This window comes from Paroedura picta, chromosome 4, assembly GCF_049243985.1.
Source record: "Paroedura picta isolate Pp20150507F chromosome 4, Ppicta_v3.0, whole genome shotgun sequence".
Classification (NCBI taxonomy): domain Eukaryota; kingdom Metazoa; phylum Chordata; class Lepidosauria; order Squamata; family Gekkonidae; genus Paroedura; species Paroedura picta.
Genome location: NC_135372.1, coordinates 29,991,043 through 30,007,083, shown reverse-complemented (window position 1 = coordinate 30,007,083; position 16,041 = coordinate 29,991,043). Strand labels below are relative to the sequence as shown.

The window sequence follows — 16,041 nt, the reverse complement described above, 5'->3', positions numbered from 1 at the left end:
CTAACGCCCGTTGCATTGCAGCATGCAATGGGCTTTAATACTAGTTTAAAAATATATATTTACCTTCACTAAATAAAGACTCACCCACCCTCTACCCTTTCCCAGACAGAGGTTTCAGTTAGAAATTGCAGGCCGTTGGTTCTTCCTCTTCAGCCAAGAAGATTTGAGGAAGAAATTACATGAGCGTCAACCAGCAAAACCACATTGGCTGAGACCTGTTTAAGAAATGCCTTTCTCAAAAGTCTCTGTGCTGAGCAGGAGCATCCTGCAGTCCCCAGTCAGCATCCTTCCAGGCTGAGCCGCTCTGCTCCTTCTTCAGATCCAGAAACCTCCAACAAAGTTTTAGCTCTGCTGCTATGGCCTCTTGGTTGCTACTTCTGGCCTGGCTCCATTCAGGTAAAGCAAGGGTTACTTATGTTTTATTTATTTGCACAAGAAGTTCCATAATACTTCCAACTGGGAGTCCACAAAACTATCAGGAATTGGAGGGCAAAATTTCAAGAGCACCAAAATTCTTCATGATGAATTTCAGAGTTAAAAAAAACAAAAACGGGGGAGATCTTGGACCACGGTAGAGTTTGGAGAATTTTAAAATGGAGTGGGATGTGTTGCCAACTCAGCTGGGAATTAAGTGGTGCTGAGTACAGAAGAGGCCTCAAGTTGCACAGGATGCTGCTGGGACAGAGAAGAGAAACATCCAACAAAATCTCCATGTGATTGTGAGTGTCCTGCATAGTGCAGGGGGTTGGACTAGATGACCCAGGAGGTCCCTTCCAATGCTATTATTCTATGATTCTATGTGAGAATATAAAATCTGGCAGCTAGTTTGGCTATTGCAGAAGTGCGTAAGGCCATTGCATGATTTTTGTTTGGGGATTTTAGTTTTTGCAAACCAAGCTACCTAAAATTCTATATCTAATAGCTGTAGGTGGAATTAGAAGAAAAAAATCTTGGAAATGGAGGGAAGGGAGACTGGTGGGTTGGGGGGGAGGAGTGAAGATTGAGCATGAGGGAGAAACAGTACAGGACTGATTACCTTGCTAGTCTTTGAGGGTTCTGCAGGCCTGGTTTAAGGATTCAGAGGGGGGCATAGCACCAAAGCCAGTTTAAGGACTCGGGGGGAGGGGGGCGTGGCCAAGCACAGCTGGCGCTGTTACTGGTGCTGCACAAGTACGTGCGGGGCCCCCCTCCCAAGGATAGTAGGGACTTCGGAAGCAGCTGACGGCTTCACTCTGCCGAAAATATTTCTCGAACCTTGGCGGAAAGGGCAAGCACAATGCCCCAATCTTTAAGGGGACCTTCACATATATGTGGCTTGTGGTCTGCAGGCATGCTCAATGGGCAATGCGCATGGTCAGTTACTAACGGAGCATGTGTATCGCTCTCTTTGCATTCTTGAGGTCCACAAGCTGCATAAGTTTGCTAACAATCACAGTGCGGAGGGCCCCTACCTCTACTGCACCGTGGGGCCCCTGTAACTGTGGAGACCGTAACAAGTGGAGTGGACCTCTTGTGGGGTTCTGTCCATCCTGTATAGATCCCATATTTGAAAGGCCCAGAGGAACGAGGTTTGCTGCTATTAAGGGAGGTGACTGTCATGAAGGCCCCTGGTTGCTTCTGAGGTCTTCCTGGTATCTGTTTCCAACTCCTCTCTCTTTGTTCCTCTCACAGGTCTTTGTTTCAGTGCTGGTGGTTTTGGCAACTGGGTAATTGGGGGCCAAGGAGCCAAGCCTCATTCTTGGCCCTTCATGGCTTCCATCCAGGTGAACGGGAAGCATTTCTGCGGCGGGTTCCTCGTACGGCGCCAGTGGGTGATCACAGCCGCTCACTGCCTCATCCCCAGGTGAATGCAACGTTTGTGCCAAGCCTTCGCCACTTGGGTGGAAGGAAAAAGGAGAGCAGAAATGGGGTCATGATTGGAAGTAGTCTGGGGGAGACCTGGGCCTATTCCGCACTCACAGGATAATGCACTTTCAGTGTGCTTTGGCAGCTGGATTTTCCTGTGCGGAACAGGAAAATCTAGTTCTAACATGCATTGAAAGTGCATTATCTATTGTGTGTAGACTAGGCCCCAGATTCTACTATCTCCTCTGCCATGATACTGGCTCAGTGACTGTTAGCCCAGCACTATAATATCAGTGAACCCACTTGGCAGGGAGGTTGGGAGGAGAAAACAGGGCAGGGGAGAACGACATAAATTGCCCTGAGCTCTTTGCAGTAAAAACTCAAACAACTAAGCAAATTGGAGGCTACAGGGATGTCTACCACACAGAGAACTCACCCAGGTGTTATGCCATGCTGCCCCCTGGGTTTTGGACTGCTTCATTCCCTGTCTGCCCCGGATTTTTGCTCCTGCACACAGTGGTACCTGGTGGACAGGAAGTGGAACCTTCCAGCTGGTATTTTTTCCTTTCTGGTTTGTCAGTCATTGTCGTATGACACAAACTCCCTGTCACCTTCCAGCACCTTTTTGTTGCATTTGAGTGCCCCTCCTCCAAGCCTGAAATCTTTTTTACAAATAGAAAAACGTGAAAATAAAATGTTCACATAAATATAAATAAAATGATGTTTAAATTAAAAATGTCGGGGAAAAATGCTCCACAGTGCTCCGCATCATGACTCCAGTTTGGTCAGGCAGGGAGAAGCCAAACTAGGCTCTGCTGGCGAAGGAGGCTCAAAGCGGCTTACAGTCACCTTCCCTTCCTCTCCCCACAATAGACACCCTGTGCGGGAGGTGAGGCTGAGAGAGCCCTGATATTACTGAAGAAGAAGAAGAGTTGGCTCTTATATGCCAGTTTTCTCTACTCGAAGGAGTCTTAAAGCAGCTGGTTGCATGTGGTGGAGTGCGGAATCAAACCCGGCTCGCCACTATACCAGGATTGGGGAAAGCACACTAAGTCAGCCCAAGTTTTCCCAGCCCAGTGCCGAATTGCACCAAACAGGGAACATGGATTTCCCAGAGTTCCCTTGCTGCAGGCCAACTGAGGGCATCAGGTCAGGCTTGAGACCGCCCCAGACTGGTCCTGATACTGTGCGAAAGCAGGAATTAGCCCCTAACACAAACCAGTGAGTCATTGCTTACTTCTTCAGATACCATTTCTGATACCTGGCTCTTTGCTACTGCTACAGACAAAGACGTCTATTCTACTTGATCTTTAGAATCATAGAACCGTAGAGTTGGAAGGGGCCACACAGGCCATCTAGTGCAACCCCCTGCTCAACGCAGGACCAGCCCTAAGCATCCTAAAGCATCCAAGAAATGTGTGTATCCAACCTTTGCTTGAAGACTGCCAGTGATACAAGTTCACAAGCCAGTGATACAACTTTCAATACAAGTTCTGTGTCTTATTCTAAGCATCTTATAAAGCAGCAAAAAAACCAAAAAAACCCCCAAAAACCCAGGGTTTCCAGGGGACAGCTAGTGTGATTTTGAGGCAGGTTCTAGCACAGAAGTACAGAGAATCCCCAGGGACAGTTTTATATCATGCCCTCTTCCAAATTATAAAGGAAATCAGCCATATACAAGCCAGCATTCTCAAAGGCAGCAAGCAGAAATGGTTGCTTGCACACAGAATTTCTCTGCACAAAGCCCTTGACTTTCCGATGCAGTTTGTAAGGGTCAATCGTGGGCTTCTTGGGCCTTTCCCCCTTTCCCCCAGAACAAAAGGAAACTTGCTTCAAACCAGGTCAAGGCAACAACTGCATGGTGGTGGGAGGCAAAGGGCCCATGTGGATCTCTGTCCTCAGCCAAAAGGGGAGGGGGCAGATCTCAGGGCCCCTTTCCCAAGGGGGGTGGCTCAGCTCCCCCACATCAGACCTTTTCAAAAGGCCTGTTTCTTTTCCCAGCTGAGCTTCATTGCAGCTTCCCTGCGGACAGCACAGGAGTGGACGGATGCAATCCCCATAGATGAAGCCCGCACACATTGGATAATGCACTTTCAATGTACTTTTACAGCTGGAGTTTCCAGTGCAGAACAGGATAATCTACTTCTAAAGTGCACTGAAACTGCATTATCCAATGTTTGCAGAATGGGCCTAGGTTTATTATGATTACGGTTGCTGGCTTTTCTGCTGCGGCCTGGGTGACCCTCTTCCTTTGCCTCGCAGGCGGTCGGCCTCCGCTCATGTTGTGCTCGGTGCCCATTCTCTCGAGACAAAGGAGGCCTCACAGCAGATCCTGGGCATCCGGGAGTCCATTGCTTATCCGTCCTACGATTCTGGAACAGTGAAAAACGACATCCGTATGCTCAAAGTGAGTTGCGGGGGGTGGGGGGGAGGCTTATGGTGGCATGAGACGCCAGAGTCCTGGGGCCAGTCAAGGTATTATACCTGCTCGGGCTTCAGATACAAGATACTATATTTGAACATCCCTCGCCAAGCAAGAGCCTCTTGTGGCGCAGAGTGGTAAGGCAGCAGAAATGCTGTCTGAAGCTGTCTGTCCATGAGGATGGGAGTTCGATCCCAGCAGCCGGCTCAAGGTTGACTCAGCCTTCCATCCTTCCGAGGTCAGTAAAATGAGTACCCAGCTTGCTGGGGGGTAAAACGGTAATGACTGGGGAAGGCACTGGCAAACCACCCCGTATTGAGTCTGCCATGAGAACGCTAGAGGGCGTCACCCAAGGGTCAGACATGACTCGGTGCTTGCACAGGGGATACCTTTACTTTTATCCCAAGCAACAATCCTTCAAATTAACCTTCATTCCTCAAATAGAAACCAGTGTTAAAACTACACTGGTTTCTATTTGAAGAATGAAGGCTAATGTGAGCTGGGAACGTGCCTCTTAGGCTGCATTGCTAGGAGCACAGAATCTAGAGCAAGAGAAGTTAGAATCCCGCTCTGTTCTGCATTAGTTAGATCTCATTCGGAATACTGTGTCCAGTTCAGCAGATCCAGAAAGAGATTGAGAAGTTGAAGGGTTGGGAGGAGAATGTGTTCTTGGGAGGAGAAGTTGGGAGAGTTGGGAATGTGTAGCCAGGAAAAGAGGAGGGCCAGGGGTGAGAGGACAGCTGTGTTGAACTACGTCAAAAGCAGAGATGTTGAAGAGGGGGCCAACGTGATTGCTGCAGCATTAGAGACAAGGCTTTTCCTGTCAAATGACAGGAAAGGGGGTTCCACTAAAATATTAGGAAGCATTTTCTGATGGGGAGGGCTGTTCGTAGCTGGAATCTGCTGCCTTAGAGGGTGGTGGGGCCTCCTTCATTGGAAGCTTTTAGGAGGAGATTGGATGAGCACCTGTCATGAGGGTGTGATCTTTTTAAGTCTCCAAGAAAGTGGGGGGCTGGACCGGATGGTCCTTGGTGGTCTCTCCTCACTCTGTTTGATTCTGTGTGTGATATTGTTGCTAGTGCTTTTACTAAAGAGAGCACAACTAGATTCGAATCCTGGCACCTTAGAGGCCAGAAAGATTTTTTTCTACAGGGGCTACAGAAGCCATATTCCCTGAGGAACATTCTTCTTCCCAAAAGTCATCGGCTCAGCTCCATGTATCCTCAACCTCCTGAGAACCTCTATGTTGAAACTTATCTCAAGCATGTGGGTAGGGTTCCCACCAGTTTGTAGAGATTTTCAGTGCCATGCCCCAAAACCCAGACCCCCAAAATCTTGTTTGTCTCTAAAGGTGCCACTGGAGTCTTTTACCACAGAACAGTATGACTGACCCCTGAAACGTTCTTACGGGGTATTTCTTTACATGCAGAAGGGCTTAAAAATGACTTCCATGGCTAGTGTGGAATAGCAGGTCAGACCCAGAGACCTGGGTTCAAATCCCCTTCTATTTCACCCAAACAATAATCTACATGTGGAATTTACTGCTGTAGGAAGTGGTGGCAGCTACAAAGCATAGACAGCTTCATGATAGGATCACATAAATATCTGGAGCAGAGGCCCATCAGTGGCAAATAGCTGCAAGGTCTAGATGAAACACTCTCTCTGTGGCAGTGATGGTCTGTGTTCTTGGTACCTGGGAGGGCAACAGTAGGAGGGCTTCTGGAGGTCTGGCCCCACTGGTGGGCCTCCTGATGGCACCTGGTTTTGGGCCACTGTGTGACACAGTGGCGGACTGGATGGGCCATTGGCCTAGGCCAATGTGTCTTCTCTTTCTGGGCCCCCAAGCACCCCATCATCAAAGCCTCCAGGAACAAAACCGCAGCCAAGCCAAATGATTCCTGGATCTTCCCTGCTCTGCAAAGGCCAAATCCTTTCACAAGCACACACTAAAGTCTCTTAGGCACAGCAGATCCTACCAGCGCCCATTCTGCACACCTTGGATAAGGCACTTTCAATGTGCGTTTGCAACTGTGCGTTTGCAACTTCCAAAGTGTATTGGCAGTGCATTATCTAGCATGTGTGGAATGGGTTCAGGTCTAGAGTTACTCAAATATCCTAAGGGGGAGAGTAAAATTTAGACACCTTGGAAGCCAAATAGGTCACATCTCGGGAATCCAGACCACGGATCCAAGGACTGTTGGGTTCCTGAGACCTACAAATCTACATCCCTTTGATCCTGGGTATCTTCTAACTTGCTTTACCACAAACTCCCAAATACTTCACTTCTATCTATCTGTCTGTCTGTCTGTCTGTCTGTCTGTCTGTCTGTCTGTCTGTCTGTCTGTCTGTCTATCTATCTATCTATCTATCTATCTATCTATTATATTTATTATATTTATATACCGCCCTCCCCGAGGGCTCAGGGCGGTTTACAGAAAACAGGAGGAGATACAATTAACATATGGTAACAGGTAACGGTAATAACAATATAACAATAATAACAAGATCATAAACAATAACATTATAAATAGAAATTCGTGAGAGCCCCTTCTTAACTCTTACTGGGACCCAGTGGGTTAAATCGATTATTTTTGGTCGTGGGGGGGGGGAGCTTGGGGGCCAACTGGAAGTGGTGGTTTGGGTCGACCTCAACCGAATGCCTGGCGGAGGAGCTCCCTTTTGTAGGCCCTGTGGAACTGTTTAGGTTCTGTCAGGGCCCTGATCTCCTCTGGGAGCTCGTTCCACCAGGTGGGGGACAGGATGGATAAAGCTCTGGCGCTGGTGGAGGTCAAGCGGGCTTCCTTGGGGCCAGGGACCACCAGGAGGTTGGATGTAGTAGAGCGCAAGGCTCTCTGAGGAGTGTAGGTGGAGAGGCGGTCCCTCAGGTATACTAGGCCCAGACCGCGTATGGCCTTAAACTCTAGAACTATGCAATTTTGACCACCAGTCACCAAAAATCTATCAGTCAGATCCCATAGACCAGCCTGGGACTTTGCATCTCTTGGAACGCCAATCCTAACTGGATTAAACCATGCCCCATATTCTTTAGAAGCAAAACCTCTGTGTTGTCAGGAACTAAAGACTCAAACCCAGAAGAAAAAGGGTTGTTTTTATACCCTGCTTTTCCCTGTCCAAAGGAGTCTCAAAGCACCTGGAAATCACCTTCCCTTCTTTCCCCACAAGAAACACTGTAAGATAGATGGAGTGGAGAGAGCTCTGAGAGAAATGCTCTGCGAGAAGAGCCTTCACAGGACTGTGACTAACCCAAGGTCTCCCAGCTGGGTGCATGTGAAGGAGCGGAAATCAAACCCGGCTCTCCAGATTAGATGCCACCGCTCTTAACCACTACAGCAAGCTGACGGTCTCTTTTATGGAAAATAAAAAAACTGGGCCTTTCCACAAGGTTGTTGTGAGTCAGAAAGGCTGTGATGAGCTGGGAACACTGAAAAATACTGTTTAAAAGACCCCAAATTAGCCTTAGATATTTTATATTGGTGGATTCTTCTGACTTGGATGACAGCCTAGTCTGATCATGGAAGCTAAGCAGGGTCGACCCTGGTATTTGGATGGCAGACCATCAAGGAATACCAGGGTCATGATATAGACCAGGGGTAGTCAAACTGCGGCCCTCCAGATGTCCATGGACTACAATTCCCAGGAGCCCCCTGCCAGCAAATTGTAGTCCATGGACATCTGGAGGGCCGCAGTTTGACTACCCCTGATATAGACCATGGCAAACCACCTCTGAATGCCTTGTCTTGAAAACCCTATGGAAGTTCTGATAGATCTGCTGTGCCTTGGTGGCATATTCCACCACTGATGGAGGATTTCGCTGTAGAAGAGATAGCCACTGGGTGTCAGTGTTAGCTTCTGCAAATTTCGGTTCTAGTGTCAAAAGAGCGCTACTGGACTCTGATTTGCTTGCATATGGGCTTCTAAGTGGAAAATTAGTTATGACTTTGGATGGGTCCTCCAAACAGTGATTAAATAAAGGACTACGGATAAGGTAACAGACTTATTGTTAGCACACCACAGATGTATTAAATGGTAATCATGGGAACATTACAGGAAAATATGATATCAATGGAGAAATAAACCCTCGTCTCACTGAGGAATATAAATCACAGGTGTTGAAGCAACAAAAGAAAGTTTTTTTTGTCCAATGGCACTTTTAAAACTAACAACATTTAATTCTGGGTATAAGCTTTTGTGTATTAAAGTTTTTGCGTCCATGCACATGAAAGCTGATATCCAGAATTAAACATGGTTGGCCTTAAAGGGGCCACTGAACTAACTTTATTCAAATTTTTAAAAATTACTGTTTCCACTTCGGCACTTCTGCATGGGCAGGCTCTTTATTCGGACTACCTGTTGTTGTTGTTGTTAGCCATTTAATTATGTCCAACTTTTGGCAATCTCCGATCCTGCACTGCCTCCCTCAGCCGTGCAATGAATCTACCAAGTAAGAAATAGACCAAGCTGGCTGTTGTGGTATAGTAAGGGCCACAGGAATAAACAACTTTAAAAGGGGGTTAGATAGATTCATGAAAGACAAATCTATCAAAGGGAAATCTCCACATTCAGAAGCAGTCAACCTCTGAATCCCAGAGCCAGGAGGCAACATCAGGGGAAGGCCTGTTGGTACACCTCCAAGAGGACCTGGTTGGCCACTGTGTGTGACAGGATGCTGAACTAGATGGACCACTAGTGTAAGCTCTTTTTATGTTCCTATGCAAAAAACTCATGCTATCCAGAAAATATGAATTTGTAAATTAATTTTTAAAAATAAGATCCTACTCATAAATAGCCTGATAAGGACAACACATGCTTCTGGTGGCACATTTGGGAAGGGCTATGACTTAAGGGAGGAGCATCTAAGGTCCTACATTCCACCTTGGGCACTTCCAAGTAAAAGGACCAAGTGAAAGGTGATGTGAAAGACCTCTGACTGTGACCCTGAAGAGCTGCGGTCAGAGTAGGCAACACTGACCTTTATTAACTAAAGATCTGATTTGGTATCAATCTGACAGTAGCTGAGACTCAGTTGAAGAAGAAAACGGGGTGGAAATTTTTATTTCATTTTTTATTCAATCAATTCAATTTCAGATTCAATTAACTGTTGTTGAAACAGCTGTTAAACACATACCACAGAAGAAGCCAGAGAAAAGATCAAAATGGCTCTCAGATGATACTATAAGAATGGCTGAATGTAGAGAAGCACCCCCTCATCTAGATCATTAATAAATATGTTAAAAAGTACCAGGCCGAGCACCAAGCCCTGAGGTACCCCGCTACTCACCTCCCTCCAGTCTGATGAAACACCATTGACAACAACTCTTTGAGTGCAGTTCTCTAACCAATTCCCTATCCACCTAACTATCTGAAAATCCAGATTGCAGTCCTTCAATTTATCCATCAGAGCATCATGGGGAACCTTATCAAAAGCTTTACTAAAATCCAAGTAAACGATATCAATTGAATTTCCACGATCCAGCAAACCTGTTACTTGGTCAAAAAAGGAAACCAGTTTGGTCTGACAGGACCTGTTGGAGACAAATCCATGCTGACTTCATTGAATCACCAAAGTGTCCTCCAGATGTTTGCAGATCTCTCCCTTTAATATCTGCTCCATTATCTTCCCCACAACAGAGGTCAGACTCACTGGTCTGTAGTTTCCCGGGTCATCCTTTCTCCCTTTTTTGAAGATCGGAATAACATTTGCTCTCTTCCAGTCCTCCGGGACATCTCCAGTCCTTAAAGAGGTCCCGAAGATGATGGACAAGAGTTCTGCAAGTTCTTCGGAAAGTTCTTTGTGCACTCTCGGGTGCATTTCATCTGGCCCAGGGGATTTGAACTCATCCAGTGCAGCTAAATGCCTCTCGACAACCTCTCTGTCCATGTCAACCTGCCACCCAGACACTATCCTTTGGCTACGGCCATCTCTAGATGTGCCTAAACCCTTTGACCTGTGGGAAAAAAACAGATGTAAAATAGGCGCTAAGCCTTTCTGCTTTCTCTGCATCTTCCGTTAGAGTTTGTCCATCCCCACCCAACAGTGGGCCTATTGCCTCCTTTACTTTACGTTTGCTCCTCACATAACTGAAAAATCTTTTCTTGTTACAGTGGGCTTCCCTGGCCAATCTTAGCTGACTCTCAGCTTTGGCCTTTCTGATGATTGATCTACAGTGCCTAGTAACCTGTAGGTACTCTTCTTTAGAGCTCTGTCCTTCCCTCCATTTCCTGAACATTTTCCTTTTCTTTCTTAGTTCCTCTTGAAGTTCTCTGTTCATCCATATCATGCAATCCAACTCAGTAGAGAAAGCAATTATGTTAGGATTGGTCAGTGGTAAAATGACACCAGACTGACAAAGAACACGGTGGTTAGATACAATCAAAATGGACACTTGCCAGAACATTACAAAAGGAAAAGATGTGGTCCAAGATCAAACATCATGAGCCATAGGAATCGGACTTGACTGAATGGCTAACATCGTCGTCATTTATTTTAATAAATAAAAAAAAAAGATTTGCTTGCTCGACCACCGGATAATTTAGACAAGTCTGGAAGGAAATATTGCCAGATTTATAATTATTTATCTATGTCCCATTTGGATCCTCGGCCTTCCAAAGCATTCATGGCTGTTTTCCAGGGATCCACTCCCTTTTATCTTTGCCGTGTCCCTTTGAAGTAGGGGAGGCTAAGAAAGGGCCAGCAACCCCAAATGGGCCTTCAAAATGTCTCAGCGTTTCCACATCGCATTCTGAATATTTGCCAGATTGCAAATCTGGAGTGCTTAAGATATGAACATTTTCCTAGCAGAACTCGGGCAGAGATTCTTAGGGGCGGGGTGGGGGAAATCCCATCAGAAGTATGCCATTTTGGCTCAAACAACAAGCAGGTAGTACAAGTCCCTGCTTTGGACATCCCACCTGCAAATCCTTTCTCTGCTCCTTCCTGATGTGGTGTGCTTATCAGAGCAAGGGAGTGAAACTTCATTTAATCCTGGGTCCAAACTGTAGTAACAATGCCCCTGACCAGACCTGACCAGCTTTATTGCAAGACGTGCTGTCTCCCTTTTGAGGCCCAGCGTGGTCTGGATTGCACAGGGCACTGTATGCAAAGGCTCCCATGAAGCAGGGGATTAGGCAAAGAGGCCATACAGTCCTGATCTAAGGGCTCCCAGGTGAGACGCTGGAAGGTGTATGGCTGGAATCCCAATGGGTTTTTAAAGTGTAATCAACAGGCATGCAGAGACCCAGTTTTGATCAAGGGGAGGTGGGATTAAGCTCCTTGCCAGTTCCTCTAACTAAACAGCCCTGGGGAGCTGCTATTTTTGTCCCATTAGGGGAACACAACAGTTCACCCAACAGTTCCTACCGTTATGGGAGGAAAACTGGCATGGGGTGGCCTATTCTCATCAGATCTCAGAGGCCAAGCAAGGTGAGGAGAGGAGAGGAGAGGAGAGGAGAGGTGAGGAGAGGAGAGGAGAGGAGAGGAGAGGAGAGGAGAAGAGAGGAGAGGAGAGGAGAGGAGAGGAGAGGAGAGGAGAGGAGAGGAGAGGAGAGGAGAGGAGAGGAGAGTGACGGGGATGATCCAGGGCTCAAGCTCTAGGAGGAAAGGCTGAGAGACTTGGGAAAGTTCAGCCTGGAGAAGAGGAGGTTGAGAGGGGACAAGATTGCTCTCTTTAATTATCTGAAAGGTTGTCACTTGGAGGAGGGCAGGGAGTGGTTCCTGTTGGCAGCAGAGGATGGGACCTGCAGTAACAGCTTTAAACTACTTGTAGATATTCCTGGCTAGACATCAGAAAAAAATATTTCACAGTCAGAGTTGAGGCCAAGATGAATAAGATCTGGGCCCTTCCCTGAGTTAGCTGGAACATCAGGCTGCCTTTGGCAGTGCTCCTGGGGTGGTTAATGGTCTGTGAACAAGAGGGAGGAAGTTTGATCACCGCCTGGGGGGTTAATTAGATTTTTAATGAGAGTTATGATTTTATGTTTGTATGGGGTTTTGTAAGTAGATTGTGACCCGCCACAAGCCACTGTGGCAGGATGTAATTTATTTTAAAAAGAGTAGTTCAGCCGTGGAATGGGCTGCCTCAGGAAGTGGTGAGCTTTCCCTCACTGATGATTTTTAAACAGCATCTGGGCAGATCCTTATCCTGGATGCTTGAGGCTGATCCTGCATTGAGCAGTGGATTGGACTAGATGACCTCTATTGTGCCTTCCAACTCTATGAGACCATCGAAGAAGAGGGAGGCAATGGCAAACTACCTCAGCTCCTCGCTTGCCTTGAGAGCCTGTTGCTGGGTCTCCTTGTTGGTTGCCACTTGATGGCACTTGCTTACATAAGGTTCCTTCATTCTGCCATGAGATGAGGAATACAAAATGCTTGCTGGTTTTAACAAGGGTCCAATTTCTACTCTGCCCTCAGTTGAACGGGTCCGTCGTTTTCAACCGGTTCGTCAAACGCGTTCTGCTTCCCGCTCCAGAGACTGATCTGCAGCCGGGAGTCACCTGCTGGGTGATTGGCTGGGGAGATATTTCCAATTTCGGAACCCTCCCTGCCAAACTGATGGAAGCCAACACAACGGTCATCGAGAGGACAATGTGCAATTCCTCCTGGAACGGGCATATCTTTGACTGCATGATTTGTGCTGCCAACAAGGATCAGGGCCTGCGCGGATTCTGCACAGTGAGTAGCTTATTGTCTGTTGCCCAAACCAGATATTTCCATCATAGAAAACTGAAACATCCTTTTGTCTGTCGGTCACGTTTATTGTCTCTAGCCATTGGCCATCACAAGTAAGACAGCAAAACAATAAGGATACAAAGAAATACAGATACAAACAGATTTTAAATATTATCTTTAAAATACTGTTAGAGCTTAAGATATGAACAGTTAGTTACTTCAGTTGCATCTTGGACTTAATTTTTTTTTTTGATGCACATGCAAACACGGAAACTATTTGACACACAGGCATCAACATCTGAAAGCAAAAGTGCCATATTTAAAGCCTATGGGTATAAGTTTAAACCAGAGAGGATTCCTGCCAAAAATTTAGCCCTAGGGTTTGCATATAATGGACAAAACAAAATGTAATGGGGCAAATTATCCAGAGAAGAGGAGCCGCATATACAAGTACTAGGGGCAAAGCCCGTTGCATTCAGGGATACAATGGGCACTAGATTGGGGTGGGGTGGAAGAACTCTGCGAATGGCCTCCCCCTCCCCACAGGACTTGGAAAGGCAGCAGGCTGCTGTTAGGGCAGCATGTCCCCAGCAGAGGCTGCGGCCAGGTGGCTCAGTTGTCTAGGAGTGATGTGTACCCCCCCGGGGAACCCAGAAGACCGGAGGCTGGAGGCCCCTGGGCAGGGAACTCACGGGCAGGGGCAGCTCTCATGCGGCAGGGATTGGCAGCCTCCAAGCCTTGGAGCGAACAATTAAACCTTCCTTCCAGGGCAAATGGCAGGGCATTTACACAAGCTGGGCATTAGGGACCCCCCATGGCAGCCATACTACCTTGATATTTAAAAAAAATAATAATGGTGTCATGCTCCCATTGAGCTCCCCCCCTCCAAAAAAAAACTTTGCCTTTTCCTGGCCCTGACCCAAATCTTCTGGAATGTCCAAAGCTGGAGATGGCACCCTCACCTCTACTTCCATCATTTTGATCAGCAATCCTCCCTGCCAAGAGGCACAAGATTTTGAACTGAGGACATTAACAGTGGCCTCCAGGTGGAGGAAGCTGACCTGTTCTCTCCTTCACTGCAGAGTACCAGAAGGTGGCTTCGGCTGATCTGCAGTGATTAAGTGACAGAATGGACCAAAGGAGTCCACGTGGTCCCTTAAAGGCTGCTGATTCTGGCCTGGGGCTATATTGACAGCAAGGACAGGACTTCCCAATCATGACAATATCCCTTCTCCTGTTCCAGGGTGATTCAGGTGGACCTCTAATTTGTGGAAACAGAGTTCACGGGATTGTTTCCTTCAACGGACGGAGATGTGGCGATCGGCGTTTTCCAGACGTTTACACCCGGATCTCAAAATACATCAGCTGGGTCCATGAAATGATGCAAATATTTTGAGGAGAGGTTGTTGGGGCGGCTGTGTCGGGTGCTATAGAAAGGCCGATGACTACATGAGAAGAAATAACTGAATACATTTTAAAAAATTGTGATTAAAATAATGTTGATAAGTTTAGGAAAAGAGATTCGTATGAAACCAGAAATAGCTTTATTAAATTATCTTCCTAACTGAAAGGATAATGTCTCTCTGTAATCCTCCATATGTTAACAACGGCTAGGACGAATTTTGCTAAAGTTTGGAACAATAAGAAACCAGCCAATAGGAAGACCTGGGGCTATAGAGTTAAAGAAACGTATGCTTTGATTAACTTGTCATTCTGTCAGAAGAACAATGATGTAGAAAGATTTGAGAGTATCTGGGGACCCGCTATGTTAAGAACGGGGAATGCATTAAAATGCATTAGATTTTGATGACAGAAATGTATCTAACTGGGGGTGGGACTGCTGTTAAATATAACTCTAAATCACTGTTTTATTTTTGTAAATTTTGTAATCTTGAATGGATTACATATTTGTTACTTGATGGTCTGTTGTTCTTAATACATTTGGGGGGGGGAGGGAAAAATCAATGTATGGAATCCAAATTATCAGTATCTTGTATGTCTACTTTACACCATATGCCCTCCTCATCCTCTGCTTCATGATGATCTACCTCCTTTTTTGAAGGTGAGCAGTATCGGTACCACCGGTAAACTCTGTAAACCGCCCTGAGATGATATATCCGAGAGGGGCGGTATGCGAATCCCTTAATAAATAAATGAATGAATGAATGAATGAATGAATGAATCCAGTGTTTTAGCATTGAAAAACAAGATCTACATTCTACAGTTTTCACATCTTATATAAACAGATTCTCCATTCACGTATCACTATCAATACATACATAGATTAGCATGAGGCCCCTATGCTCATGGGGTCCATGGGCAGCTGCCCAGCATACCTATGCTTTAGGACTGCATTGTGCGGGGGGTTGGACTAGATGACTTACATCTGCAAGTTCTTTTAGTACCCTTGGAGGTAATTCATCTGGCTCAGAGGACTTAGTTCCAGTTTCAGAAAGTCTGCTGTTTTTACAGATCAGGTCACTTGCTTCTGGATTTAAGTTATTCTTTTCCCTTTCTGACTCTTGCTAGCTCCTTTCCTGGCTCTCTGCTAGAGCTGCATAACGATCTGACACTGGTATTTTGTATAGGAGGGAGTCTTTGTTTGGAGGACTTAGTTTCACTGAAAGAAGCTAGGTGTTTATGGAGTAACCGTACAGTGATCCTAGACTGCAACTCCCATCCCTTGTTATGTGATATGATTTTGTCACAATAAGCATGATTTCCCTCACAAGAGGAAAAGTAGGAATTGAGCAGTTCAGCCCTCTCTTCATCACCTGTTACAATTTCACTTTCTTGACTTACTCTTTTTCTTACTTTGAACGTAACTAAAGAACCCTTTTTATTGTATTTAGCATTTCTCACTAGCCTAAGCTCATATAGAGCTTTAGCTTTTCTATTATCCTTATCCTTATCCTCTTCCTTCCTTCCTTCCTTCCTTCCTTCCTTCCTTCCTTCCTTCCTCTTCCTTCCTTCCTTCCTTCCTTCTCCCAGCTAGCTGACTCATGGTGAGTTACACAATAAAACCTCACAATAAAAGAACTATAATATCCCCATTAAAACTGTATATAACCTGGCAGCAAAATAT

General features: G+C 46.2%; 1 protein-coding gene across 1 annotated transcript; it reads left to right on the top strand.

The window, feature by feature from the left end:
- Nucleotides 1–256: 256 nt before the first annotated feature.
- On the top strand, nucleotides 257–15,093 carry LOC143836726 (serine protease 57-like). Its single transcript, XM_077336265.1, has 5 exons — nucleotides 257–396; nucleotides 1,672–1,843; nucleotides 4,108–4,252; nucleotides 12,699–12,959; nucleotides 14,200–15,093. The coding sequence occupies exons 1-5, from the start codon at nucleotides 357–359 to the stop codon at nucleotides 14,350–14,352; spliced, it is 771 nt and encodes a 256-aa protein (XP_077192380.1). The 5' UTR covers nucleotides 257–356; the 3' UTR covers nucleotides 14,353–15,093.
- The last annotated feature ends 948 nt before the right edge of the window (nucleotides 15,094–16,041 follow it).